Below are 26,161 nucleotides of genomic sequence, written 5' to 3' on the forward strand. Positions count from 1 at the left end.
GAAAAATTTTAGGCGCATCAGTTTCAAAGATGTACTTTACAAAATCATATCAAAGTAAAAAGTGCTTTTAAATCATTGTAGGATAGAAACACTCAAATCCATCAGGTATTGAAAATGAATCTGAAAACCGGGCCAAGCTTGGCGGGTACTTTTCGGCCCGGTTTTCAAATTCATTTTCAATACCTGATGGATTTGAGTGTTTCTATCCTACAATGATTTAAAAGCACTTTTTACTTTGATATGATTTTGTAAAGTACATCTTTGAAACTGATGCGCCTAAAATTTTTCAAAGCCTAGACAGAAAAAATTGATTTTTTAAAACAAATGATTGCTTGGCGGTAGTTTGATATCACATTATTTTTTCAGCAGAAGGTTTCTGTTTTTTTTTTTTTTTTTTTTTTTTTGAGGTACATTTTTACCAACTTATTAGTTTTTTTTTTCAATGACCAACTTTTGCAGTTTTTTTTCTTACTTGGCGGGTTTTTTGCTTTTTAAAAGTATTTTTTCGGGGATTTCATATTTTTACGACTTCTTGTTAATACGAATCTAAAAAAATCGTAAAATCTCCACATTTTTTTGCAGCTCTCGTAAATTCTTACTTTGTTTTCGTTAAAATTTCATCAATTTTATCTTGAATTAAAATCTCGAATATTTTTTAAAGGATATTGAGAAAACGAAATACCTCATTAGTAAAAAAAATTCTGATGATTATCACCAAATTGATTTTATTTTCGGTTTTGGTACATAACATGTCATTCGTGATATTTTATATAGCTTGGAATGATTTCTCATTTTAAGGGAACAATTAGGTTGTGATGCCATTTCATTCCTTCCGCTGATGTATCCAACATCTTTTTATTAGTTTTTGATATCATTACGGTATTTTTGTGTTACAGGCAAATTACGTTTGCACACTATGTTCAATGCAGAAATGGATCGATTCAGCTCAGAATTTTGCAGCTTTAGTTCCAGTGCAGCCGATTTTTATTCAGGTATTGAGAATATCATATTTAATTAGCTTGACTATTCAATAGGTACCTACTACCTAGTATCTTATCTACCTATTTTTAGCATTTTTTTTTTTTTTGAGTAAGCAATTCAGTAGGTACTTAAGTAAATAGATACATCGTACACCTAATTATTACTCTACAGAATACTTACATAAAAATGATGAAAAGTTAAAATGAGAAAAAGTTCGTGAAAATTTTTTAGATTTTTAAAAATAGTCAATAAAGTTGATCAAATATGAAATATCACCAAAATGAAATGAAATTTGGTCAAAAATTGCATGAAAGTGACTGAAAATTGTCAAAAATTTAGGTAAAACTGGAAACAATTGCTTAAACAGGGTGTCTAACAGTCATGAAAGTTATGAAAAGTCATGAAAAAGTCATAAATTTTGCTGTAAACACACTTGAAAAAATTGTTAAAAGGCCCATAAAATGAAGAAAATAAAATAAAAAATTCGTTCAAAAAATCAGAATAATGAAAAAATTGAAATACCTACCTACTTGCCTACAAATTAAAAAAAATCTCGCAGTTTCAAATTATTTTAATTTTTTTGGGTAAAAGGAAGGAAGGAGGGAGGGAGGGAGGAGGTATTTTCATGCGGTAAAAATGTGAAAAAATAGGCTATAAAAATGTCTTGACTTTTTTTCAGGGAGTTTTGTTACGTAGACACCCTGTTGAAAAATATGATTTAGAAAAGATTAAGTACGTATTATCCATCTCAAAATTAACTGAAAAATGTAGCAAAATATCAACGGTACTTGACGTTGTCCAATGAAGAGAACTGAAGCAAAAAAAAATATTCCTGAACGTGATTTCTGGCTTATCTAAGGTACATTTATAACAAATCATAAGTACGTCACGAATCACAGCCAAAAAAAAAATGATTCGAATCACGGATCAATTCAGCACTGAATTTTTGAACCAAATCGTGATTCGAATCAATTCCCAACCCTAATTTGAATTGATCGATAGGAACAAATTTTGAAAAATTGTTTCCATCTCATGGATGGAAGGGGGTCACTAGAAGGGACAGTTATTGTGAGTTTTTAGTGCTGATCAAATTCTATTTGGGCCGTTTCAGAGTGAATTTTCCAAAGCTAACTATAAATTCAGAAATTCACTGAAAGTTGATTTTTTAATCACAGCTCCAAACATTTTTGGAAGTTTCAAGAAATGAAAATTCCAAATATTGAAAAGGATACATAGGTATAAGTATGTACTACAGTCATTGTAACTGAACAAGAATCAAAAGAAAATGTTTTCTTTTTTCAGGAGCTAAGAAATTTTCTCTGAGCTAAAATATGAAAAAATCGGTCTCGATGTGGTGCAATGACTTCAGCATACCCCTCTTTCCGGGTCTATGCAGAGGGGGAAAGGGGATTTCCACCAAGCCCGAGCTTTTGTAAAAGTTCAGCTAAGGACTCGCCAGTGATTTAAAAAAAAAATTTTCATCGAAAGGTTCCTGAAAATGAGCTCGAATCAAGTTGTATTTTCAAATTTTTAAAGCCATAATCTGCTTCGAAACGACCCTTTTTTTGCTTTTCGAATTTCTTCTTCGGATCCCAGATTTCCTCTCCACTGCCCTACCTTCCATTAAACTTTATTTTGACCAATTTTTATTTCTTTTTTCTACTTTAAAAATGCAAAATAATTTGAAAAGTTTAAAAAATTTGCATCAGTAGGTATTTAAAAAAGTTCTTGAAGTGCATTCTGAAAAAAAAAAAATTATAAGTACTCGTAATTTTTGAAAGAGGAAGGAGGGTGGAGGGAAATTTTTATTGGAAAATGCTGAATCCGCCCCTGGAAATTGAGACAAGATCTGCAGAGTTTCACACTGCTTGAGGAGTGAAACGTCGAAGATTTTAGGTATTTCCTTACTTCTACTTTCAAACCAATTAAGTATGACAAATAGGTAAATCATAAGGTAAACCTCAAAAGATGATAACGCAGCATAGAAGTATAGAGTTGCAGTAAGAGGAAGGAAGCTGAAAAATTTGATAATGTGATGATGCAGATGATGCAATAAGTATTGATAAACCCTTTGCAGGTTCTCTAGGTTCCCATGTTGGGAGAAAAAATTGCTCCTGCCCAATTGAATAAATCACAAAAAAGTCGAGCTTTCGAAAAAAAAATCATTTTGGAAAATGAAAGTTTTGAAAAATCTCAAATCCTCAATTTCCAACAAAACAAATGAATATAAATTAGAATCTTTTTAATAAAATTATTCAACAACATGAGTAAAAAACATTACTCAAAAGCACAAAAATTAATAATAAAAAAATTGTAATCACCGCTGTGAAAAATAAGGTCATCTGGCAGTTCACAATTTGAACAAAAATAAAAACTTGGTAAAAGGAATGTCTTTGACCAAAAAATAATAAAAACAAAAAACAAAATCTGGGCTGCTAATGAGAGGTTTTTTTTATCAAGTCATAAAATCTTGTCAGAAATTGAGCCAAAAGATGACACAAAATTTGGTGAAATTGCAAGCTTTGTAGTGGGGGTAATTAATTATAAAAACATTTGTGCTTCGAAGCGGAAGATGTACGAGTAGCACAGAATTTTCTTTCATTTTGGAAAAAAATAAATATTTTACCAATTAATCAGATGTTGGAACATGAAGATGAATTGAATGTAAAGTAAAAATATAATAAATAAAAATACAAATTCGTCTACGAGTTCAGTCTATCATTAATTCTTTTAAGCTGTGGAATTGATGTGTTTGATCAATTTTATAATAAATATTACTCGAGCCTTTGTGCTATCTTCAGAGAATTAACACCTTTCTAATTTTTGCTCAAACTATCAACGTTTTGCTCCTTCCCTCTTCCCTCACTCTTACTCATCTATACCTACTTACCATAAAATATCCAAATAACACCGATGTGAATAATGCCAAATGAAAAAAACCTATATACATATAGGTATGGGAAAAACCTATCACTGGTGTAATTTACAAAAGCATTCGAGTAGGAATACGAAATGAATACGAAACAGAAACACATATTATGTATTTCTTCGGTCCGTTCCGGTACCTAAATCCATCAAAAAAGATTGAAACGTCCGTTAAGCTTTCAGAATTGAAAATCGGTCGAATAACCGACTACTACTACTTATAGAACTACAATTGCGGAGATTGTCACTGAAATGCGTAGGTAGAATTACCCATAAGTTGAATAAGTAGAAATGAATTAAAAAAAGAAAGAAATAGAAGAAGAGAAAAAAAAAACGTAAACGTAAACGACAGACGTCGTCGACATCGGCACGAAATATGATAAAACTGGTAAAAGGCGGAGGCTCCCTGAGTCGGTGTTTTTTTCCTTTTTGCACTTGTTCGTCCATTTTCAAGCCTTCCTTTTCATCGTTGTTTTTCTGTACAATTTCAAAATATCTTTCTCATTCGTTACGCACGCAACCCGAAAGAAGTTTACGCAAGAATTCAGTTCTTTTCTCGTATATACCTTTACGGTTCACTGTTTTCATGCACAAACGATCGACTGACTATACTACTACTACTACGAACAACCATCGGCATGACCTCTACCTCTGTGACAAAACTAGTCGTCTTACTTTTCTAATAATCCGTGTTAATTGACAGTACCTATAATACTCGAAGACTTTCCAAGTATCCATGGACTAGGCCAGCCAGAACCCAGCTACTGACTAAGAGACCACTGACCAGTTCATCGTTTTCTTTGACTTTTTTTTCTTCAAAAATTCATAAATTTTTAAAAACTTGCAGCAACAGAAACCGACATCGACATCGACATTCGGTACAAAACTGATATTAAGCTGTTAATTTTTTATTTATAAATGTATCCGAGTAGAAGTATTTTCCACGTGAACGGGCAGAAATTTCAATACGATGAATTTTTTTTTCACTCTGTCTGTTTGTCGTCATAACTTTGGAAACACGTACTTCGTACTTTTTTTTTTTTTTTCGTTTTTCGTGTTATTTCGAGTAAAAAGTACGACGACGAATAGTAATTGAATATTTAGCGGTCGTATCAACCATCAGTAATTTACGTTTTTATTCAGAATATTGTCGAGAAATTGATTGTCCCGGTGATAAGTTCCTTTTTTTGTTTATAAACGCGACTATAATAACGTCGGTGTAATACTACTTGCCTAGCATGTGTTCCAAGGAGTGAACGGTTTTGTCGATTTTAATTTAGCACGAAGTTGAGAAAACGACCTGAAGCGTAGAGTTCCTTTTTTTTAAAATAATAATTTTATTTTTATCGGTTGTATTTTTATACTTACACGAAAGGTATACTTATGTATATTGATATTGTGATTTCAAATTGGTGTAAAACGTGTTATTATGTTTTAATCAAAGTACCTAACTGAAAGAAAAAGGTTTTGATTTGGTGATTTTGTCGTCGAATTTTTCCTTCTTTTTTTCAACACATCGCGAATACGGGTTTTCGACCGAGAGAGGGGAGGGGAAAGTAAAGACGTGTATGAGTACAGGGTTATGAATTTTTTTATTAATTTAGTATTATATTTAATTCGACCTAATCTCAATGATCTCAAGCCTCAATTTTTTTTACCCATTTTTTAAATTTTATCTCTCCAGTATTCCAACAGAGTCTCGTGCATTTTTTATAGGAAATTGTTGGTTTCCTTCATTGATTTTTTCTGACGTTTTGACTAATCATTTTTGACGACCTATTAGTCGGGGGGGGGCATAAGGAACTATTGCACCTCCCCCCACCGATACTCTGGGGCAACTTTTTTCTTAAAGGGATAGTCCTAAGGAACATTTCTAGCTCTTTTCGTCAAAAAAAAGTGGCCCTACTCACAAAATCGCGGTCATTTCGATTGACAGGTCAGCCGAAATCACAGATTTTGCGTTCCAACATAGGACTTGCACGAAATTTTTTAAACCGTACAAAGGTAGGTCGAAAGAGCAGGCAAAAATTTATCACCTGTCAAAATTTCAAGTGGTAAAATGCCTTTTCGATTTCTGGTGAATTTTCAAAAATCACATTTTGGCCAAAATGTGAGAAAAAAATCAAAATTTTACCAAATTGACCTAGAAAGCTGAAATTTTGGATATACCCTATTTTCGATCTGCCAAATCGATTGGAAACTGTTTCAAACCGTTTTGAGCAGTTCTGGAGCCTCCAGCAGATTTTTGAAACTCGAAATTCCCACAAAATTGCACCAAATGAAGTTGGAAAGTCGAGATTAATTCTGCAAACTAATTTCAATACGCTATGAAGTCAACTGCAGGTGAATTTCAAGTCGTTTTGGAGCCTCCAGAAATTTTTTGAAAATTACTGGAGCCTCCAGTAAATTTTTGAAACTTGAAATTTCCTCAAAATTTCATCAAATGGAGATGGAAAGCTTGAATTTACTCTAAACTCCAATTTTAACATCCTCAGAAGACGACTTCAGGCGGGTTCAAGTCATTTTGGAGCCTCCAGCAGATTTTTAAAACTTGAATTTCCACGAAATTTTATCAAATGTCGTTAAAAGGTCGAACTTTATTCTGGAAACTAATTTCATACGCTATGAAGTCGACTGCACATGGATTTTAAGTCGTTTTGGAACTTCCAGCGACTTTTTAGAAAGTACTGGAGCCTCCGGGAGATTTTTGAAACTTAAAATTTCTACAAAATTGAATCGACTTTGTAATTTTTGTATCTACATTTTCAATATTTTGCTTTTTATATCTACATTTTCAATATTTTGCAAAATTATCAGGTTCTGAAAGCTCATATTTCTCAACACTGGCTGATTTTGGAGCAATTCTGAATTAATATTCGAAGTTGGCAAGCAACTGAAATTTGAGCAGCTTAAAATTCAATTTCCGAGTAAAAACTCAATTTTTCATAAACATGATGAATGTACAAAAAGGGCTACAAAGCCCATTGCTTCCAAAATTCTGATCAAAATTTCAAAAAATTGAAAAGTGAAGCGGCGTATTGATTGAAATTACACAATTTAAAGGAGTTGTTCAAGTATTGGCATATCTCCAAAATGCTCTCCCTCCTCCAACCGATGGCCTCAAAATTAAAATAGAAGATGGCGTATTGGCGTATGATGCAACGCTGGTTAGGTTTTTGAGTTAAAATATTCACTGTACTATTTTGAATAAGATCTTCAATCCTCAAATATTCCTTCACACTGCCAGCCAATTTTGAAAAAAAAAAATCAAAAAGTTCTGAAAATGTTGTGTGTGGTTCATTCCCAGTTCCTGCTAATTTGAGGTTACTGATTTCGAATATCTATTCATTTTTTCATTTTAATATTCCACCCTTCAGTATCGTCTCCTCCGGTTGCTTATTTTTTTCCGTTGAAAATACAGTGATGATTTTTTTTATAAAGATGAATTGATTTTATTCTATTCTAGATTGTCGATTTTAAATGTACCTTTTTCAGTCTCTTAGACTGATTTTTTTTTTTTTTGAATATAATTATTAATTAATGACTTATGACTTTTTGGGGAGGGGAGGAGAAGAGAGGGGAGAGAGAGGCAGTGAGAGAAAAAAAAATTTTCATTTGTGGGTTTTACTTAAGAATAGGAAGAAATTAATTAATAATGATGAGTTTCTGCTTATTTTGAGAGAAATAAAAACAGGAAGGACTATAAAATTTCAATTTTTTATAAAAATAATTCTACTGTTTTTTTTTTTTTTACAAAAAATTGAAAAACAAGCATGGTTTAGTAATTTTTATTTTAAACATTAAAAATTAGTTTATGGTTCAAAAACGCAGAAGTAACTCAACATTAAAGCCTTATTTCCAAAAAATACCTATGTCATCAAATTTCAATTGCTTGGAATATTTTACTTAGTCCCCCCCCCATTTTTTCATCTTTCGTCGAATTTGCTACGAGTATTTATGATTATGATTTCATTCTATCAATTTCGGATCAGTTTTAGTCTTGTGCTCATCGAAAAACTTTTAAAATAATTCCACTTTTTTTAAAAAAACAATGAAGCAGAAGATGGATATGGATAATCTTTTTTTTTAAAGAACAAATTTTCAAATTTCCATAAAATAGTGCGACAAGATGTATGTAGTAAGTGCATAAAATGAAGAAAAAATATCAACTTCGGATTTATTCAATTTGAATAGATTTACGTAATTCTTCCATGGCTAATAAATCTTGAAAATTATCTAAGAAAATTATTGCCAACGGTTTTCTCGTGTAATAAATTATGCTTAGCCTACCTACCAATAGTTTATAGAGGCAATTTTTAAATGGATCAATAAATGTTGAAACAAATGAAATATTCTTTAATAAAAAAATGATTACGATGATATTAAAATTTCGCTTCAGTTTTTGTCCTGTTTCCCTTTTCGTGTTCCATTTTAATTTGAATCATATTATCGAATTTCTCGATTTCAAAATCCCCTAATCACTGCCTATAATCGATATCTTCTTCGAGAACACTTTTCAAATGATAATTTTTAAATTCTGCGTAACTACCTGTAATAAATACAATAAATCTCACTGCCTGAGAATTCCATCAATTCAACGACTAGAACGAAGTGGATTTTCACTGACCATCGAACGCAACCAAACTAATAATTCGATTTAACTTAATTGGTGTGAAAATCTTAAGATCTTAGGCTCTGTACCTCTCTACCTACAATTCGTACCAGGTAGGTGCATAGACCGATAGAGATATCGTTGACTCGGTACAACATTCTCTTCTGTATACGGCGTCGTCGATTAAAATAACTCGGATTATTTTTTCGCTACATTTGGTACCGAATTTTAATACCTATCGCTTCCGCTGGTACCTCAAAGGACATCGAATGCCCTTAAAATCATAGTTCATAATATTGTACAAAAGGTACAGAGAGAGAGGTATTTACTATAGTATATCGCTTTCGCCTGCTTCTACAGGTACAGGAGCTGCTGACATTTATGATAAATTAAAACGCGTTCCATGACATAAATACGTACCTATTAATTGAAGGCTAATTTCATGCTATTTTACACTACTCCATCGACTAGATGCGAACGATTTATTTAATTTTTGTTCAGATTTATCTTTTCAGTTAGTTGTAAATTGTCGTATAATATTATATACTTACTCACGTGGTATCGGCTGCTGCGACAAACGTCGCTAGTGTGAGTGATCCAATTTTTCGTATTCAGCACTATTATAATTATACCTACTTGATCGATCATTTAGTCACCGATTTTTATCGTTTGCACTTCATTTTTAATTCGGTTCTGGTGTCACGATGCGATGGTGTCTGTCGATCTCGCAGCTAAACTGATGAAATGCACTTTTCTTCACGTGCTGAAGAATCTTTTCGTATAGTAAATTTATTCGTGTTGTGTTGAGTGTATTTCGTATATGGATCGGTGGAACTGCGAGGTCTATGGCTTTCCAAGAGCTGGCGCTTGTATGGTAACTGTATGGTAATTTTTTCATAAGATGCTCCGGTTGCTTCTTTAATGAGAATATAAGATCGCACATGCCTTTATTAAACACCTGATATGTAGCATGAAACTGCACGTAGACGTGCTCGAGGATCCACTTCTTCGTAGAATTACACGTGATAAGAATCGCGTAGGTGGGTTCGTTTAATATGTAAAAATTATTACACGTTATTGGCACCTCTGCTAATGATCTGCCTAACCATAACCTATCTCGTAAACTGATTGAAATATTGAACGAGTAAATTATACAGTTTATTTTATTATAGCCTATTATATTGTATACCTGTAGTACGAGTAGTATGTGGTTTGTGTAGTGTATTTACGTATGCGACTAGCTCTTTACACGCGACAATGTCACATACCGTTAACAATAAACTGTTATTTAACCTAGAGAATTTATCGGGGGGAAAAGGATAGTTTCAAAAAAATGCATGAGTCCTAGTTCAATTGAAAACAGGAAGGGTAATTAATTCGGCGTTGAAAATATTTTACACTCGATTGACTGTACCTAAACATAGTGAAGCTTATTGTTCATTGAACTGATCTACAGCACTGCACATTATTGTCATTATAAATCAAACACGCTGCTGGTAATCTACATTTTTAATTGGAACCTTGTGCCTTGTATATTCACGCAGAAAAAGTAGTAATAATGATTATGCACTTTTGTTTTCTTATTTTTACTAAAGATATGGAACTTGTTCGTGCCTTCTATATAGATGCATTTGGTTGTTTTTTTGACATTATGAGTGGCGAAAAGGTTGATGGAATTCTTGAATTAGAGGAGGTCACTTCAAGTACCTACATTTGTGAGTTGGAATTTGGGAAAAATGTTTTTCAAAACGTCTAAAACGTCTACCTATTTAATTGATCTATTCCCCACCCCTTCAAAAAATTGAAACACTCACTCAGTATGCAATGCATGTTATACCTATACCTAACAAGGGAACCTCTTGAGGTGTCACACTCCGATTTGAACGGGACCGCGATTTTTGGAAAGAGCATAGTCTAAAACCCCCAAAACCAAATTTTCAGCTGCCCAAGTTCATTTTTCGATTTTTGGCGAATTTTTAAAAATTCAAAATTGACTGTTTTTGGCGAATTATGCTTTTTTTTTAAAGTACTTACTTGATCAGTAAAAATAGTCAAAATCAGTCCCAAAACTAATATTAATTACCCAAATCCAAATTTTACCATTTCCAGCCATTCTGGAGCTTCCAGCGCGATTTTTCAATTTCTCCAGAATTTTGAATTTGCTCCAGAAAGCGTGAATATGAAGTTGGGCAGCTAAAAATCGAGTTGTATATTACACTCTACCGGTTTAACGAGTTTATCCACATTTGAGCCACTTTTGAGTGTAACACCTTTAAAGTGGTTTTTTGACAAGCTTTGCGAGAGTGACACCTCAAAAAACCACTCTTGAGGTGTCATTCCCAAAATCAGCTCAAATGTGGATGAACTCGTTAAAACAGGTCGAGTATAATACACAACTCGATTTTTAGCTGCCCAACTGCATATTCACGCCTTCTGGAGCAAATTCAAAATTCTGGAGAAATTGAAAAATCACGCTGGAGGCTCCAAAATGGCGGGAAATTGTGAAATTTGGATTTGGTGGGTTAGTTTTGGACAAAATACAGCGATTCGTGCGAATTTTAATAATTTCCACACAAACGGGAAACTTTTGATTTTTTTGATTTTTTAATTTTGGAAAAAGCTGGTCAAAAAGCCACTTTTGAGATCTCACTCTAAAAATCGGCTCAAATGTGGATAAACTCCTTAAACAGGTCGAGTGTATTATACAACTCGATTCTTAGCTGCCCAACTTCATATTCACGCCTTCTGGAGCAAATTCAAAATTCTGGAGAAATTAAAAATTGCGCTGGAGGCTCCAGAATGGCTGTAAAATGTAAAATTTTGATTTGGGGAGTTAGTTACGGACAAAATACAGCGATTCGCGCGAATTTCAAAAATTTTCATACAAACGGGAAATTTTTGATTTTTTTGATTTTTTAATTTTGGAAAAAGCTGGTCAAAAAGCCACTTTTGAGGTGTCACTTTCAAAATCGGCTCAAATGTAGATAAACTCCTTAAACAGGCCGAGTGTATTATACAACTCGATTTTTAGCTGCCCAACTTCATATTCACGCCTTCTGGAGCAAATTCAAAATTCTGGAGAAATTGAAAAATCGCGCTGGAAGCTCCAGAATGGCTGGAAATGGTAAAATTTGGATTTGGGTAAATCATTAAAAATCACATTTAATTTTTGAATGGGAGAGGTTTAAGGTGGACTTTTTCAGTCTTGAAACTTACCTACTTGTTCAATTTTAAAATTTATGATCATTAATTATCATAATTTGGGTGTTCGACATTTTTATTTTCAAGAATTCTTCTTACTATTTTTTCCTTGAGAGAACAAGTTTGTTTGGTTCTCAACCAGCTTGCTCTCAGAAATGTCTATTTTTCATCTTTGAAGAAATTCACCATCCATTTCAATTTCTCCCGAATGTTGAAAAAATTGCCAAATGTGTCTAAAAAGGCTCCCTGAAGATTATAAGTAGGAGGTGTAGGTGTGTCAAATCAACCTGACTACTCTGATCTAAAAATCTATTCTCATTAAATATTGCAGATTTAAACCGAGACCTATGAGAATGGGAACATCAAAAATTTTGAATGCTCTCAATAAAACATTACATCTAACTGGTATTGGTCTAGCTGTGCAAGCTTTCTATATAAATCTAACATTAGATTCAGCTCTGGGAGGTGAATATGTAAACTTGCAACCAGCAGGACCTCCACTGATCAACCCTGGCAGTATCTGGAATATAAATGGTGCCCCGGCTAGATTGGGATATGGACAACCAGGATATGCACACCCAGGATATGCACAACCAGCATATGCACAACCAGCATATGTACAACCATATGTACAACCAGGATACGGAGGATATGCTCAAGGAGGATATAATCAGGGAGGATATGGAAGAGATGTCCGGCGTCTTGGGACAGGAGGGGCAATAGGAGGGAATAATTATGATGCAAATGCATACCGGGATGCAAATGGGTATTACCATGATAATTCTGGTTTGCAAAATGGATACGATGTTGGAAAAACTTACGGTGGTATGTATGCAACATGTATGACATTGTATGAAAAATAAGGAAGGATATTTGTGCTAAAAAATTATGATGGTGTAGGTGGCCGTGACTATGGTGTCACCAGTGTCCAGGGTAATGCATATGGTGATGTGAATGGTAGAAATAAAGGACATCAGGTGGCTGGCTTCAGTACATCGTATTCTAAAAATGAAAATGGCAATAAATCAACATATTATGATGATGGTCTTGGCCATGGTGGAGCTACACAATATGGTCTTCGTGATCAGAGGTAATAAAACATTATGTAAAAAATTGGTAACTTACTAACTTTGCAAGTTGACAAAGCATGTATCTAATGTCTTGTATTTGCAGCAACATTATATGAATGACAGTTCTGAGAATGAATTTAAAAATTACCATTTTTGCTTATAACTAATAGTAAAAACTTGTGGTATTATCAACTGTAAAATTACTTGGCTGCTAAGGATTAAAAATTGAAAAAATTAATCCTTGCTTATATGGAGTTTCTTCAGTTTATGTTTTTGGAATTCCATTTCAGTCATAAAAATGATAATGCAACCATTTCAAATTTTAAAAAAAATCCTCCTATCAGTAAATTAATCCTAAGACTTGAGATCCACCAAAACTGCAATAACACACATCAAAAACCTTTATATAAACCTCTGGGTATTTTGTATAGGATTCGTGATGGTGCTGGAAACGCTTATGGCGGAGGAGTTCACGATTCTTCGCTGAAATTGAACGCCTTAGGAAACCAAGGCCAATATGGCGGTGCTGGAGGGTACAGAACTACAGATAATCGAGGTGGAACTGCTGGAGGTACTGATGTCTATGGTGGTGGAGCCCGAGCTGGAGCTGGAGTCAGTGGTGGAGTTTATCAACCTGTGCTCTCAAGACCTGTATATATTTCTCAACCAGTCCCTGTAGCTCAACCAATACCTGTTGCTCAACCAATCCCTGTAGCTCATCCATACTCGGTTGGTCAACCTATTCCTTTAGCTTCACACTCACAGGCTATTGCACTGCCAGCAGCAGCTCCATCAGCTGCCAAAGGGTCTTCAGCTCCATATGTGATACCTACACCTAATAAATTGTATGTTGATAGACATAGATCTAATGTTGCAGTTGCTGGTTAGAAATATTGAATTGGTAGCTTTTTAATTATCTGTTTTAGAAAATTCGAATAGTAAATTTTGTTGAGTTTTGGCTTATTAAATTGATTAAATATTTTGTATAAAACAGGAGTGTATATTTTTTGAAAAATGTTTTATATGTATTTTTCTAGAGTGATCAACTGATCATCTTGACTTGAATTGAGTGACTTTGTTCTGTTAGCTGTGTCAGGTACCTGTTTGCTGAAACCAGAGTTTGGAAAAATAACTTTTTTTTAGTAGAATACAAAAACATTTTTTTGTTGAAAACATTTTTTTTTTGGTTTAAAATGAAAATGCTGAAAATTTCCCAATTTTTATACTTTTTTTCCATTAATACAAAAACTGAAAAAACCTGTTTTAATTTTTAAATAGGCTAGGGTGTTTTGTATTATACTTAGGATTTTTTAAAAACTTGGATCAAATTTTTGATGTTGTTTCAAAAGTAATTTTAAACCGTTTTAAACATCGTGTTGTTTAAAACATCCGAACTCTGTGTAAAACAATGTTAGAGTTGTGTTTTGCATGTGTCTTGAAGGTGGTTCTATGTTAACAAATTGTAGTTGTTGAAGCCTATTTCAGCTCGAATTCAGCCGAAGTAAATGGAATCTTTTCACATCTTCTGAAATCATCATTAAACGTAGAAGTTGAATAATTTTCATTGTACGTACTATTTAAAACACTGATATTTTTCATCCCATTTAAGTACCCATTAGATAAATTTTGGAATACTTATCTAATATCTACTGTTCCCCTTGTTTAGTTATGGCCTCAATATTTTTCACTGTTCAGATAATCGTAGCTGTTTCATTGTATCATTTATCTTGTTGTTTATTTAAAGAGCAAACCGTGTCAATTAATCGTAAAATTTTCGTTCTTTTTACGTTCAATTTTATTTTATAAATAGATTAATTAGAAGTTGCAGTAACAATCATTTACCTATCAGCTGATTTCAAAAATCATGTAAATGATACGTTCAATGTTGCCATCAATATTTGAACAAAAATGTTCAACAGTGGGATTTTTGAACACATTTTTCGTCTTAGAATGAATTAATTGCATTTTATTATTATTATAATCATGTAATCAAATTTTATTCTAATCAATCAATTTCGTAACAGCCTCTTTTATCTAATTTAAAAAGAAAATATAACATTGAATGGTTTTAGTGATACTTTGGAACCGCCATTTTAACTACATTGTATCAATTTGAGAAGTGTGTGTGACTGAAAACTGATAAAAGAATTAACTTCGCTGTTCACTGTTGAAAAATAATAATATTGTTTGTTTTGTTCGGTTATTAGTGAAAGTGAATCAATGCTGGTATTCTGTAGAGTAATAATTAGTCATACAGTTAATATGTATAGAATAGATTAATAATATTATGATAGAATCATGGAACCCATTACTCTTTTGAAAGATGCCAGTCCTCAATTGGACTTCTATCATAAATTTGTCCATAAAATAATACTCAAGTATCAGGTATATTCTTGTATTATAATAATGAATGATTTGTACGCAGAATTCTAATCAGAGTATTCCACAGGATCCGGTTACCGGCTTGTTTCCTGCTAGTCAAGAAAATCATCATGCTTGGATTCGAGACAATGTTTACAGTGTTTTGGCAGTCTGGGGATTATCTTTGGCTTATAAGAAAGTCGCCGATATCGACGATGATCGTGCCAAAACATACGAACTTGAACAGGTAATCAATTTGGTTTACTCGTTGATCGTAGTCAGCGTTACTTCGAAGACTTAATTTTGAATCTTTGATTTTGTTCTGTAGACTTGTGTGAAACTAATGAGAGGATTATTGATGTCGATGATGCATCAAAAAGAAAAAGTTGAGAAGTTTAAAGTCACGCAGAATCCTCTAGATGCACTTCATGCTAAATATAGTGCTCTTACCGGTCAAGCTGTGGTCGGTGATCATGACTGGGGTCATTTACAAATTGACGCCATATCTTTATATTTGCTCATTTTAGCTCAGATGACTGCTTCAGGTAGAGTTTGAAAAATACTGAATGTAATATCGTTTGTAGAAATGACATCTGATATATCTTTTTTTTTACAGGCTTGCAGATTATTTTTAGCTTGGATGAAGTTGCGTTTATTCAGAATCTAGTGTTTTATATCGAATCAGCGTATTGTATTCCGGTACGTTGTGTTTTTATGTGTAGATTAAGTTGAAAGTATTTTATTATCATTTTTTTTCCGTAAAGGATTACGGTGTATGGGAAAGAGGTGATAAATCGAATCACGGACTTCCTGAATTGAACGCTAGCTCAATCGGTATGGCTAAAGCAGCTTTAGAAGCGATCAACGAATTAGATTTATTTGGTGCTCGTGGAGGACCATCTTCGGTTATCCATGTATTATCAGACGAAGCTCAGAAATGTCAAGCTGTGCTACAAGTACGAAACATTTTCGATTAATATTATATTACCGGTGTGTTTTTCAAAATGTAATACGTGTTTTTTTCGGTTATAGTCGATGCTTCCTCGAGAATCCAGTTCGAAAGAACTCGACAGCGGATTACTTTCGGTCATTAGCTTTCCAGCTTTTTCGGTCGATGATCCTAATTTGATCGAGTTGACTAGAAACGCTATATTATCGAAACTGGAGGGAAAGTACGGATGCAAACGTTTCTTGAGAGATGGATACAAAACACCCAAAGAAGTACGTACGAGTTTTGATCGAACGATGCGTTAGATTTTTTCGTAATACTACATCCAATTATATTTCAGGATCCTAATCGACTTCATTATGATCCATTCGAGCTACGAATGTTTGAACGTATCGAATGCGAATGGCCGTTATTTTTTTGTTACCTTATCATCGATTATTTCTTTCAAGGCAACACCGGAGAAGTTGAATATTACGCTGAGAAACTCGAAGAAGTAAATCCATTTCTTAATTCTATTTTTCTTTACAAATTTTTCATCTAATCGTGTATTTAATTTATTAGGTTACCGTCGAAGGCGAAGAAGGTATCAAATTAGTCCCTGAATTATACGCTGTTCCTGCAGATAAGGTTGAGGCCGAATTTGAAAATCCCGGTAGCCAAGAAAGAATGATTGTTGGGAGATGTCCGTTTATGTGGGCTCAGTCGCTGTATATTTTGGGGAAATTATTACAAGATGTAAGGAAATCTCAGTTGTTTGATCGTTAAACTGTCGTTTGATTAATAATTAATCATCTTATGTCCAGGGATTTGTAGCTGCCGGAGAATTAGATCCGTTGAATCGTCGACTTTGTTCGGAAAAGAAACCCGATGTAGTCGTCCAAGTGGTGATTATCGCCGAAAATAATGAAATCAGAGAGAAAATGCAACAGTACGATATCCATATTCAGACAATCGCTGATGCAGCACCGATTGAAGTACAATCTGCCAGAGTCTTGAGTCATCTTTACACGTATTTGGGTAAATACCTCGGTGGATCTTTGGTAACTGAGAGGTGTGTTTGAAAATTAATATTGAATTATTCTATTTCAGGACGTAATGAAAAGCTCGGGTTGTCTGGTCGTAAATCGAGACACGTCGGTATCCTGAGCACCAGTAAATTATACTCGCTTCAAGATAAAATCTTCGCATTTACTCCTCAGGTTAGTTGTACTTCGATAACTGTACAATTTTCACTGCGTCATTTTATAATATATATTTCAATTCAATTTCAATGCCTAGTCGATGGATCGAAATCAATACTACATAGCATCTGATAACGACCTATTATTAGATATATTCAGGAGTGAAATAAATTTTTTGAAGTCGAGCTGGCAGCATATGCTAGGACGTCCGGTCATCGTAGTCGTAATACGAAATTATCATTTAGGTATTTTATCATTTACATTCGTGATGTCCTTTGCCTTTTTATGCAGCAAATAATTGAAGTGCTTCTTTTTTTTTCCATCGTCTTGTAAATACACTTATGTTGGTTATTCGAGTGCCCAAAAACTCATACGTAGAGCACCTTTTTTTTTGTAGTTAATAAGAACGTGTGACTTAGTTTTTTCCCCATATCCTTATTACTATAATTTACTCGGAGTTGTAGAATACGTAGTTGTTTTAATGACGAGTACGAACCAACCGGAACCGTTTTTGGAGTAAGGCCAGTTCAATGTAGATTTTAAATGCTCGTAGTGAATTTTTTTTCAAATTTTAATTGCTTTCGAGGCGTATTTTTAATAACGCTATCAATTTCGTACTAACATTTATGTTACCTAAAATCCAAAACAATTGTGTTATTTGCCACAGACTTTGGATTTGGAACAATATTATTCGGGTAATGATGTAGCGTTGCTAGCAAATAACATCATGATGGATTTATCATTTTTAACAATGAATTGGAAACATATGCTGGGTCGACCTACCTATACAATTATCGCATCGTCTCGAATGATAGGTATTAGCTTTAATTTGGATATTTACTTTAAGTGAAAATGAAAATATAGTCGTGTGATATGGTAAGTGTGTTGATGTGAAGTCTTCGGGCTTTTGTGTGATTGTGTTTTTTTGTGGATTTTTGACAATTAACGAACTAATTTAATTATTTTTATTTTTATTCTGAACATTAAGAGAAAAATTGAATGTTTTTTTAATTTTTGAAACATTTTTTTAGATCAAGGAAAAATTCCATTGTCGATGATTACAACTATTAAAAAGTTGAAGAGCGGTTATATCAATGGAACGAGGTGAGAAATTGAAAATAATTTCATAATTTTTCGTTTTTGATCATTTTTTTTTACTTTGATTTTAATTTTGTATTTTATTTGATGGTTTTAGAGTAACTTTGGGTAATTTGACCGATTTTTTGAGCACATCCTGCATCACGAACCTGAGTTTCCTTGGAAGTCAAGAAGAAGGAGTTCCTGATAGTAAGCTTTCTTTTGTCATAATTGTGATTAAGCCTTATTTATTGCTGAAAATTTTCGCCTTTTCGCTAAAAAATTTTTAAAAAATTTCATCACTTTCTGGGTTACTTTTTTTAAGCTTTTTTGGGTACTCAAGGTTGTTTTTTTTTCGAAAAAATTGAGTACGAGGCTTGTAATAAAGATTTACGTTTTTAGAAAATTGAAAAAAAAACGGATCAATCGATTTAAAAAAAATTGCAATTCATTGCTTAATTTTTTGAAGGAATCAATCGATTGATCAATTTTATTATAAAAATTATATTTTTTGAGGAAAATCGTTATAATTCTCTAATTCTCCAATTAATTTTTATTTCTTCAGAATTGAACGCCCAAGTTGAGCAATACCTCGATGAATATGTTACCAAACCATTACATCCGCCATCCAGCCTTTTAGCTCCATCTGGTGGTACAAAGAGCATTCGACCTTTGCAAAGAAGAATGTCTGTGAAAGGAGCCATTAAGAAAACACGATCAATTATTTCAGCCGATGGTAAAAATATATTGAGATGAATTCGATAGTCTGTGTATCGCAATTATTAACAACTGTGGCTATTTTCAGGACCACCTCAACCTCCAGGTTCTGATCAAAAACCAAATCGTAGTCCTTCACCGGAAGATTGGCCAGTGGTGAATAAAAATCCGCCCAAAATAAAGTAAATCTGAACACGATCTCTTCTTCCAACCTGTAAATGAAAATGCATACTGAATAGTGAATATTTTATTTGAATATCAATTTCTGATATTTTAGGATCGATTCGACTTACGCTAAAACCGAAGTTGAAGAACTTCTAACGATGTTACGAGAATCCGAACATATCGAGGAGCAGGGCGACATCCTTCAGTATTTGATCGACACCAAAGGACAAAACTACGATACTGGTAACTTATACTGGAAATTTTTTTATTAATTTTGATCTTCAAATTATTGTATTGAGTATTCCTTTTTTTCTCGTAGGAATGGTCGAGCAAGGCAAATCCGTTACCGTTAAAGATTTACTCAAAGTTTTATACGAAAAAGCCTGTCAGCAGAAATTATGGGGTTTGGTGAGACATACTGCTGGTATTCTTGGTAAACGCGTCGAAGATCTTGCCAAAGCTGTTACTGATTTATTAGTTCGACAGAAACAAGTATGATTTCATCGGTTTTGTGTTTTTAAAAATGATTTCTGAAATTTAATTAATATTTTGATTATTTCAGGTTACCGTTGGTATGCCTCCCAATAATGAACATACCATTACAGCTCCTCTGCCTGAGAATGAGCTACGTCAAGTGATACACGAAGCATATGGTGATGATGAAAGTACCGCTATGTTGACTCAAGTAAATAATATTTCCTTATTTATTTCAAAAAAATAATTAATATTGATATTTTTATTAATTTTGTGTTTTTTTTTCTTTGCCAGGAATTACTGGTTTATTTAGCGATGTTTATTCGAACCGAGCCTCAACTGTTTCTTGAAATGTTACGTTTAAGAATAGGATTAATTATTCAAGTGAGAACTCACTACTTTGTTAACGAAGTAGTTCTTTTGAAATGAGTTTTATTTCACCTTGGATTTTAATTACCATTTTTTAAAAAAAGGTTATGGCAACGGAACTATCTCGAACATTGGTCTGTTCTCCGGACGAAGCATCCGAACATCTTCTCAACCTGTCGCCATTCGAAATGAAAAACCTTCTGTACCATATAATGAGCGGCAAAGAATTCGCCATCAGTAGTGGTAAGTTAAGCAACTGGTTACCCATATTAAGAAAATTCTCTACGCTCTACGCTTTAGAAAATACTGCGCAGATTTTACTGTGGAAAATTTCAAAATAAAACGAGGTGAAGGTAAAATACTCCTATAATGCATTTTCTTTGCTTTTGAAGCTGCAACGTGCTCATTGAAATATTGAATATCTTCCCTATGAGTATAATATTGAAAACATGGTGAAGACGTTGGAATGATTTTTTTTGATATTTTTTTTTTTAGTTGGTCGAGGGAATTTCTCTGTGATAAGTTGCAAATCGAGTCACGTCAGTAAGGTTTGTTGTATTCATAATGCGCTAATTGACGATAATTGTTCTAACTGCGAAACGGAATGGAATATGTGTATCTTTTTTCTTTAACCTGACTAAAAAGCTCGCTTTTTACGGATTTTTTTTTTGTCGGCGTAGTTACGTTTCTATACATTCAAGAAGAAAACGTTTGACAAAAATCAACTCTTGGTGTTTTCTCATTTACTGTGTCATTATGCGGTTAATTAATGCTTAACACATTCGTTAACAGTTTTTTGTTAATTTTTTTCTCATTAGGTCAAATGGTGATTGTAAGGTTTGTTTACGTATGCTCGATGAGTTCTCACGATGATGGTGGTTTATTCAGTCGTGGCGAATTTTTTTTTTTTCCTATTGGGATCTTTCGTTGATCATAAAGTTGGCTAATTAAGCGTGCGATTCGGTCGCGAGGATAATTTCGATTTGTGGTATTGGTAATGGATGGTCAGTCGTGTGTGTGTATTAACCTATTGAGGTATTAAGAATTATTTGGGTGGATTGGAGAATGTTTTTGTTTATGGGGAAGGGTATGTGTTGGTTGAGGAGAAGAAGGGAATGGAAATGGTGCATGGTGAAGCTCTGTATTTGCATTGTTGCCTTTTCACCTTCGATTTGTGTGTACTTATTACTAACATTGTTATGTTTTATTGTCTTGTTTCATGCAGGGTTGCCATATTGACTGATTACAATTGAGATTACGATTGCAAGATTAACTGTTTTTAAATTAAAAATTTCGATCTTCGATTTTTTTTTTTTAATAAGTATGATATATTTTTGAATTTTTTTTACGAATAGCAATTTGATGCAAAAATGGTCATCTGTGGCAACCCCTTATCATTTCTAACCTCATGAATGTTTTTGTGCACTTTTCTTCGAAATATTCCTAATTAATATTTTTTTTATTTTTTTTTCAATTGCAGAAAAGTCAAATCGGTTCTCTGCTCGCTGCTACTCCAGCAGAATGTGCCAACGAACTAGACTCCGATAAACAAGGCCAATGGTTGAGACGTCGTAGACTAGACGGAGCCTTAAATCGTGTACCGAGAGATTTTTATGCTCAAGTTTGGGGCGTATTAGAAAAAGTAAGAGTTCGATCAAAAATCACTAAAAATTCGATAGCCTACTTCGTTAAAATAAACTTCGATTTGAAATATCTAATTTTTACTTTTTTTTTCAGTGTGGAGGATTAGCCATCGAAGGTCGTTTACTGTCCCACAATCTTACTCAAGAAGTAAGCTGATTTTTTTTTACCTAAATTGTTCTTTCATCTCTTTGGATTATTCGATGTAGAAAGTAATCGTTTAATGCGTTTCAGATGACCTCGAACGAATTAAAATTCGCCCTGGCTTTAGAAAGTGTGTTGAATTGCATACCACAACCTGAATACAGACAGTTGATTGTGGAAGCTTTGATGGTACTTACTCTCGTCACAGAGCATTCGAATATTTCCTATATTGGAGACGTGATCACCGTCGAACACCTTGTCCATAATGCGAATAAGATTTTTCTTCAAGATCAGGTAAATGAACACGTCTACATAAGTACTTATAAGGTTAGGTTAGGTTACGTTACGTTACGTAAAAATTAAGGTTTTCGAATCGGTGTATACTCGAATCGTGGAGAAGAATCGTCGCGATTGAAATCGAGATTGATAAGTTTGATCGTTCGAATTGAAATGAAACAGAAATGACATACCTGTCGAGCCTACGTTAAATTTATTGGTTGATTTATGTGTACTTGGGAGTTCCCAAACGAACGCGTTTCAGAAACAGCAATGATCGAGTAAAGTTTCAACCCTCGGTCGTTTTATACCATTTACGAGTAATAAACATTACTTACGTGAAAGGTTTCGTATCTAAGATTATTTTTGTTGCATTTTCATAAAATACCTTTGATTTATTGACGATTATGTTGCAAGTTTATTGTTTTCGGAGAAGTAGTGAATTTATGAGTGCTCGGTTAAGTTGTTGTAGTTGACAACCCTTTTAATGACAATTTTTCAGCTTTTTAATTTTTTTTTAAACTAATTATTTCATTTCTACCTTCCAAGTCCCTTTTTTTTAAATAAAATTTCCAGCTTTAGGTCATCTAGGAGCCAAAAGCGAGTTTTCAATTTTCTCTAGAAATTTCGAATTGTTCTGGAAGGGCAAAAAATGAACTTACGAGCACCTACTAGTATAAGTTTGGTTGGTGCTCATTGAACAGTCTCTCGGTCGTTTTAGAGTAAAGGAGAAGTTGCGATAAGGTCATCGGGTCAAATTCTGAGATTTTGCTTCGTTGAAATAGTGAAAACGTGACTTTATCGCTTTTCCGAAGAGTAAAATCTCAGATTTGACCCAAAATTACTCGATTTTGAAAGTTACAGGAAAAATAACATGAAAAATTATCGAGCACTTGCTAGTGTGTTTCAAATGTAAATTCTTCAATTTATTTGAAAAAATATGCATAAACGCCTTTTTTAGGGGTGCCTAAAGTGGGGGGGGGGCTCTAAAAAAATGGTTCAAAATTACGAATATACAGGGAGCTTAATTAAACATTTTCATCCAGATAATGGAATATATACCTCAAAACGTTACGTTTGACGCAAATTGCAGGTTTCTAGTTTTCCAGGGGTTCCAAAAATATCGAAATTACGAAAAATTGTAAAATTAGATTTTTGAGTACCGGTGCAAAATTTTATTAAGATCAAAATTTGGTAGGCTGGAGGTCTTTTAGGTACTAATAAACTGTAAAAAACTTTTTAGAGGGGTTCAAAGAGGTATGTTGTTCAAAATGGTGATTCCAAAATTGCCCAAAAATTAAAACCTCCCCAATTTCTGCACAGAGGGTCGAAAATATAAAAATCACCTCGAATAACGTTTATCGGGTTCAAACGGATATTTTGCGCTAAAAAAGTTTTTGTAAATAATTCTCACGTTCAGTGGTTCCCAAAATTATTTTTTTATTCACAACTTTGGGAACCTCTCAAGCCCAAAAAATGGTCAGTTTGTGTTAACTAACCACGGAATTGTATTTTGGGACATTCATTACAACATTTTAAGAGTGGTCGAGTCGATAACTGTCTGGGGGCCAAAAAATGGCCTTATCGCAACTCCTCCTGTCCGAAAATAATTTGTGATTCAAAAACAGTATAAATTTTAAGCAGTTTTTTTTTATTTATTGTTATGATACCGAACTGAAAGTTCATTTTTGGCCCTACTTTGGCAATTTGAAATTTTTGGAGAAAATTGAAAACTTGCTGGAGGCTTCCATGAAACTAGTAGTTTCCAAACTTTGAGAGGGAGGTTAGAATAATGAATTTTTTTGTCAAATTTTCGAAAATTTTTCAAAAAACCGAAAGTGAAGTTCGGTGTCTAAAATTTTGGTTTTGGAGATTTCAGATTGTGCTCTTTCGATCTAGATTGAAATCACAGGGCGTCAGTTCACCATTTATTATCTTGTAAGTCAAGAAATTAGTTGTGATTGAATGCCGGGGGGTTATCGTAGTAGTTTCTTGGTTGAATGATTAATTTTGAGCCTTTAATGTAATTCTTTGGGGCCAAAAAATGACGATTTAGTTGATTTTTAGACCATTATCGTGAACTATAATAATCAGATATCTCTTCTTCATGCTTATCAATGTCTGTTTTGATTTTACGAGCAGAAAAAAATCGATTTCCGTTAAATAGACATGTATTTATGGGCTATATTGTGACATATTTCATTTCTTTTAGAGATAATATCTGCCCAGTTCATTCAAAGCTCAACTACATTGTCGATAAGTTGTCTCATTGTATTTTTAGGCGACAGTTTATCATTTTTAAAGGGGTGGGGGGGGGGCTTTGAAGGTTGAAAAGGTAAAATATTGCGGTCTGATTAGAGTTGAAATTGGAAACAATTTAGCAAACTTATGACAATCATTTTTTTCAATGTTAGTAATTGGGTATAAGATCTCAAAATATTTTCTCTTCTAATATAAAAAGTGAAAATTTTTGAATAATTTTCTATTTTCTTTCATCGTGGTTCATTTTCATCGGTTTCCTATTTGATTCGATTGATACTTTTAATCACTATGGCCGTGTTTGAAATTTAAATTTCGATCTCGTTTCGAAACATCGTCGTCGCCATTTTTGACGGTTTCGTTTTCGTCGTATATTTTTGAATTTTTCGATATTGTTTCATTGCCATTCGTCAATGATCACGAAGTCCGGAACGTGACATGTGTCGTGCGGTACTGAAAAGTTTCGTCGATATTGACGTTGTGTTTCGTCGTTGCTCCACATTTCTGAATCGAAAATTCGAGTCAAAAAACTCCCATTGACCACAACTATCGAAGCTGAGACCTCCCCCCCCCTCTCCACCGTTCAACTGACCTCTGGAAAAATTACCTATCGAATTCGGTAATGGTATCAATCGTTGTCGTTGGTTTTTAGTCTCCCATAAGATCTCTCATCCCCCCGGCTCCCCCCTTATTCATATCAAATCCACTATCCACTCATCTCTAATTCAAGGGCACCTTTTTACAGATGGAGATCAATGGGGATGCCACCTTATGTTGTGCCAAACCTGACCACGAACGGGACCTGTCCTCCCCCGAAGGTGGATTAATTTGCGGTGGGGCTGCGTACATTTGTCAACTATTCTACGACAGTGCGCCAAGTGGCAGTTATGGCACGATGACTTACCTAATTAAAGGAACAGCTTCGATTCTGAATTGTTTACCGGATAGTGAGGAGATCGCTTGCAATGTCTCGTAATACTCGTAGATCACTTAAGCGTGTGTTTCTGTGTATTTATCAATATAATACCGTAGTGTTTTCATCTATAGTTTTAAGTATTGTACCTACTTCTTGTGTAGTATTGACGGTGCCATTTTTTTCAGTGATTACCTTTACCTCCCTTTGGGAAGGTGTATCAAGTATCATGTGTTCGAAATGTTACATTTTGTGATATCGCGTATGATTAGCTATTTTGTGTTGGCTTTTACCCATAAGTGTGTTTGTGTTGAGGAATAATATTACATTTTTTTGAATTTTAATGCGTGATTTGAGTGGCCTTTTTAGTGATAATTGTTCGAGTTCGTCCATTTTTTGGTATTCTGGATGTGGGGTTTGAAAGTTTCTTTCATCATTATCAAAAGAATGGATCTTGAAGGAAGAAAATATAATTTTTGTGTTTATTTTCAATTTTGACGGTGTATTGATAAAGAATTTTATTGATGAATTTTCCCAATCGATAATTCCTGCTTCGCCCTTTTAAAAATCGTATAAAAATTCTATTGAGATAAAAATCAGAATTCTGTAATTAGAGATACTTTAAAGGACGAATAAGATGTAACAGATAAACTTTCAAGTAGGTTGTGATAGTTGATTTAATTTTAGTGTGATTCAATTGGGTCCCTTTTTTGTCAAATTGGCCAAAAATTGAACGAAGGTCGACGACCCCCTCCCCCTCAAATTCAGTAATACGAATAAAGATAATCTTGCCTACTAATTTTTTTTTCAAAGTCGATCTACAGCCAGGCATTTGTTGGCCTATTT

General features: G+C 33.7%; 2 protein-coding genes across 6 annotated transcripts; both read left to right on the top strand.

Moving 5' to 3' along the window:
* The first annotated feature begins 908 nt into the window (after nucleotides 1–908).
* LOC135845550 (probable phosphorylase b kinase regulatory subunit alpha) lies at nucleotides 909–25,659 on the top strand. 4 transcript variants are annotated; one of them, XM_065364177.1, is made up of 25 exons: nucleotides 909–992; nucleotides 15,239–15,397; nucleotides 15,479–15,695; nucleotides 15,767–15,849; nucleotides 15,915–16,106; nucleotides 16,183–16,371; nucleotides 16,440–16,592; nucleotides 16,661–16,834; nucleotides 16,903–17,116; nucleotides 17,189–17,298; nucleotides 17,948–18,095; nucleotides 18,312–18,384; nucleotides 18,476–18,567; nucleotides 18,923–19,093; nucleotides 19,163–19,256; nucleotides 19,352–19,482; nucleotides 19,559–19,731; nucleotides 19,802–19,924; nucleotides 20,008–20,097; nucleotides 20,187–20,325; nucleotides 20,578–20,630; nucleotides 21,563–21,724; nucleotides 21,820–21,873; nucleotides 21,958–22,161; nucleotides 25,148–25,659. In XM_065364177.1, the coding sequence occupies exons 1-25, from the start codon at nucleotides 924–926 to the stop codon at nucleotides 25,376–25,378; spliced, it is 3,498 nt and encodes a 1,165-aa protein (XP_065220249.1). In that variant the 5' UTR covers nucleotides 909–923; the 3' UTR covers nucleotides 25,379–25,659. The 4 variants fall into 4 exon arrangements, 3 of the variants coding, with proteins under 3 accessions (XP_065220249.1, XP_065220248.1, XP_065220247.1); XM_065364176.1 differs by lacking the exons at nucleotides 909–992; nucleotides 17,948–18,095 and adding exons at nucleotides 14,859–15,174; nucleotides 17,378–17,525; XM_065364175.1 differs by lacking the exon at nucleotides 909–992 and adding an exon at nucleotides 14,861–15,174.
* Nucleotides 9,046–13,906, top strand: LOC135845552 (RNA-binding protein FUS-like). 2 transcript variants are annotated; one of them, XM_065364178.1, is made up of 4 exons: nucleotides 9,046–9,106; nucleotides 12,051–12,544; nucleotides 12,620–12,809; nucleotides 13,221–13,906. In XM_065364178.1, exons 2-4 carry the CDS (start codon nucleotides 12,067–12,069, stop codon nucleotides 13,675–13,677), a joined length of 1,125 nt encoding a protein of 374 aa, XP_065220250.1. In that variant the 5' UTR covers nucleotides 9,046–9,106; nucleotides 12,051–12,066; the 3' UTR covers nucleotides 13,678–13,906. The 2 variants fall into 2 exon arrangements, with proteins under 2 accessions (XP_065220250.1, XP_065220252.1); XM_065364180.1 differs by lacking the exon at nucleotides 9,046–9,106 and adding an exon at nucleotides 9,139–9,392 and having other exon boundaries at nucleotides 13,221–13,904.
* Nucleotides 25,660–26,161: the final 502 nt, after the last annotated feature.

The sequence above is a fragment of the Planococcus citri genome, chromosome 4 (assembly GCF_950023065.1).
Source record: "Planococcus citri chromosome 4, ihPlaCitr1.1, whole genome shotgun sequence".
Classification (NCBI taxonomy): Eukaryota; Metazoa; Arthropoda; class Insecta; order Hemiptera; family Pseudococcidae; genus Planococcus; species Planococcus citri.

Excerpts from the sequence above, each read along its gene's own strand:
- LOC135845550 (XM_065364176.1), top strand. The coding sequence starts at position 15,088 with ATGGAACCCATTACTCTTTTGAAAGATGCCAGTCCTCAATTGGACTTC. Across the intron at positions 19,257-19,351 it reads AAAAATCCGCCCAAAATAAA|GATCGATTCGACTTACGCTA; the intron begins GTAAATCTGAAC and ends CTGATATTTTAG. Across the intron at positions 19,483-19,558 it reads AGGACAAAACTACGATACTG|GAATGGTCGAGCAAGGCAAA; the intron begins GTAACTTATACT and ends TTTTTCTCGTAG.
- LOC135845552 (XM_065364178.1), top strand. The coding sequence starts at position 12,067 with ATGAGAATGGGAACATCAAAAATTTTGAATGCTCTCAATAAAACATTA. Across the intron at positions 12,545-12,619 it reads TGTTGGAAAAACTTACGGTG|GTGGCCGTGACTATGGTGTC; the intron begins GTATGTATGCAA and ends ATGATGGTGTAG. Across the intron at positions 12,810-13,220 it reads TATGGTCTTCGTGATCAGAG|GATTCGTGATGGTGCTGGAA; the intron begins GTAATAAAACAT and ends TATTTTGTATAG.